Source organism: Mizuhopecten yessoensis, unplaced genomic scaffold (genome assembly GCF_002113885.1).
Source record: "Mizuhopecten yessoensis strain PY_sf001 unplaced genomic scaffold, ASM211388v2 scaffold2429, whole genome shotgun sequence".
Classification (NCBI taxonomy): domain Eukaryota; kingdom Metazoa; phylum Mollusca; class Bivalvia; order Pectinida; family Pectinidae; genus Mizuhopecten; species Mizuhopecten yessoensis.
In genome coordinates this window covers 123,977-127,231 of record NW_018404542.1, presented here as the reverse complement: position 1 = coordinate 127,231, position 3,255 = coordinate 123,977, and the positions used below count along the sequence as shown (strand labels likewise).

Below are 3,255 nucleotides of genomic sequence, written 5' to 3'. Positions count from 1 at the left end.
TATATCTAATACCTTAAGATATAATATAACATGTTTGAATATTACACAATACTGTTAATTATAATACAGTCAAGTTGTATAAAAATATATTAATCAATAAGAAAATAGCTTTATTTGCAATTAAATATCTAAAAACATATTATAAAGTATAACCAATACAACAATGCCTTTACACGTACATAGTTCAATCATTTAAATAAAATATTATATAAATTCAATAATTAAATTTATAATGAAACTCCTTGAGCTATCAAATAGTACTTAAACCATAAATAAATTCCGTAACTGAATATGTTCATATTTATGCAATTGTATAAGCCAAGTGTACAATTGATGACATAGCATATTGAAGGTAATTAGTTCTGATTGGAGATTTAGTTTACTGAAGGATGGGTTGAGTTAGAGACGACGGCACTGTGCGGGAATAACGCACATCGCAATCCGTTATAAGTTGCAAAAATGGTCAAGTTGATACCCCATTACGTCTTCGCTATGATATGCATGTCATTGACTTCGACTGCTCTATTGTTCGTCCTCGCGTGCGTGTCCTTCAACATACGATCCTGAGATCACGGTCCAACAAGTTTCAACAATAAATACGTTAAGGTAAACAGTTAAATTTCAAACATAATCCGTAATGATGTATATGTGCGCAATTCAAATGTACAATGTGATACATAACTTACATCCAACATTAAAAAGAGTGGGTTGAAGAATTTAAAGGTCAAACATAATCTGTATTTTAAATGAACAGGATATATGTAGGAGAACAAACACCCTGCTGCTAGAAACATAAAGATTTTATTTCAGTACACCAGGAAGCCAACACTCATTGTTACTGCTTTAATTAAGTCTAGTTCCCACAATGCGAAGCTGTCACATTGCATCTGACCAACTTTTTTTTGAAGTGTCCGACACTGGTTTGAGGTTGAAAATCGCTCCTGTTGAACGCACCTGGTCGATTTTCATAGTCTATAATACGCTTCCTCTCTGTAAGATAGTTATCAAAATAAAGTATTTAACCCACTTCTAGCGAAACCTTGTGTTTGTAAGTTGGTAAATCGTGTGTTTGATATCTACATGTATTACGGAAATTGTAATATCCAAAGCCAGCCTGCGAATGTCGAATCAACGTTTTATGCGAGACGCGTGGGTGTGTCTATCAGGAAAGGACAAATCACGATAAAAAAATCGAAACCCTAATGTTTTTAATACAACTAAATAGTATTCTGACAACGTTATTTCAAATTGAGGATCGACAATGTCAATAACTGTTTTTAAAAGACAGCACATCCTTGATGAGTTGTAAGTGAAATTGAAAAACATGACAAAATTCTGTTACCTATCTTTGTCAGTCCTTCGATGAATAGAGCCTCATATATGATCGCTGGAAAAATATTTTTGAGACTGTCTTCCTTCGAATAAACTTTTACAAAAGGCTCTGTGACTTATTTTGAGCATGATTACAAGAAAAGCTCGGATTATACACTACACTCAACGAAATACACAATACTTTAAACAGTCTTCTTCTGTAAAATCGAAGTTATTCTTTATTTCTTTTCAACGATCTTTTCTCGATTATATTAAACTTGTTAATAATCCTACATGTAGCACGATTAATGATACGCTTTTTAATAAAAATCTGTTACATCATCGAAGATGTACATGTGTGATATTTATCACTCTAACAAAAGAACTTATTTAATAATTATCTACTGTAATATCATAAAAGGTAAGTAAACAAGTGTAATTGCTATCACCCAAACAACGGTATATATACAGGTATTGTATTGTTACTGTCACATATGTAGCTCCAATTGCACACATATGCCGAGGGATAGACAACCAAAAGAAATCACCCCGAGGGTTGGAGATTTCTCTGTTACACCCTAAAGGAAGGGGATGATTATTTTTCTCCCATCTTATTATTTCAGTCACAGCTCCACCGACAGTAGTCTGCCATGTTTGAAAACAAAAACAAATGTGGGGTATGCATATCGTCATTCACTTTTGATGACGTCACACTTACCGATGACGCATTTTGATGACGTCACAATTGAACACGTGCTAATCGGCACGAGGCTATCTCCCCCTAGGGGGTGACAAGCTGATCTTTCCCGGTTAAAACGGGAGACACGCCTTTGAAGGATGGGAGAAAGTATTATTAATAAATATGTATTTTCTATTCCACTTTCAATGGTTGCTTTACCTGATTTTTCCTACACTGTACTGCTAAGTGTTATCATGAATATACATGTGATTACTACTGGGTATTCTGTATTCATTAGTTTATAGTATTAGTTGTTTGTTTTAATCTTACACATGGACCCTTCGTTAACTGTATAGATATCGCTTGTCATAGTGCCTGCCTCATTGTACATTATGTTCTACAGGGTCGATCGCGTCACTGTGGCGGCTTTGTATTAAAACTAGACATGAACCTTTAACGTTACATGCGTACTTAACTGTAGCAGATCGAATCACTGTTTAAGTTTATTAGCATAAAGAAGTGGACACACACAGGGTGACTCTCAGAGAAGTTTTGTTTAATATTATACCTGCACGTTTTCCATACACGTTTTATAAAACAGTATGGGTCGAACTTGCACGGGAAGGATACGATTTATAATGTTAGTCCTTGTATCTTTACTCGGAATGTGTTGGCTTGTGTATGCAGTGATATGTAAGTATACATAGTTTTGTTCCTCAGCTCTGTAACATAAATTGCGATTTTATCGTAACATTCCGTTTGAATGAATCACGTGGATGATTCCAAACTATACTACATAATTATAATTCACCAAATAATATAAAACGCATTTGTTTGATTTAAATCCGCCAATATTTCGAGTTTGAGGCCTAGGTTGGTATCTCATATATCTCGAGTGTTCAGTCAATGCTTGATATTGTGCTCTCACGACGCGATATCTAAATCACAAAGTTAAGTTATAAAGATGTTATTATTTTTTTATATCTAGCACAGTTTATCAGGGTAAAATGAGCAATATTAATAACTTCTCTGTATGTCATGTTTGAACTGTTGCATGAATTATATAAGCAATACGAACCATTATGGTAGTTTATAAGTTGCTGAATATTGCCATGATATTCATGTGAATTGGCAATATTTGTATCATCAGTATGGCCGTGTACTTTGAACACTAGTGTAAAACTGGGCTTCCTTGACCAATATAACAATAACTTAAATAGCTGTTATGTCACAGCGTAATGATTGTCATATAAGGTACATGACAA

General features: G+C 34.1%; 1 protein-coding gene across 1 annotated transcript in view; it reads left to right on the top strand.

Annotated features, from left to right (window-relative positions):
• The first annotated feature begins 2,515 nt into the window (after positions 1–2,515).
• LOC110445944 (carbohydrate sulfotransferase 11-like) overlaps positions 2,516–3,255 on the top strand; it is a 10,818-nt gene continuing 10,078 nt past the window's right edge. The window contains exon 1 of the mRNA XM_021490838.1: positions 2,516–2,683. Within this exon, the coding sequence (XP_021346513.1) occupies positions 2,593–2,683 (91 nt within the window). The 5' untranslated portion in view covers positions 2,516–2,592. The remainder of the gene's footprint in view (positions 2,684–3,255) is intronic.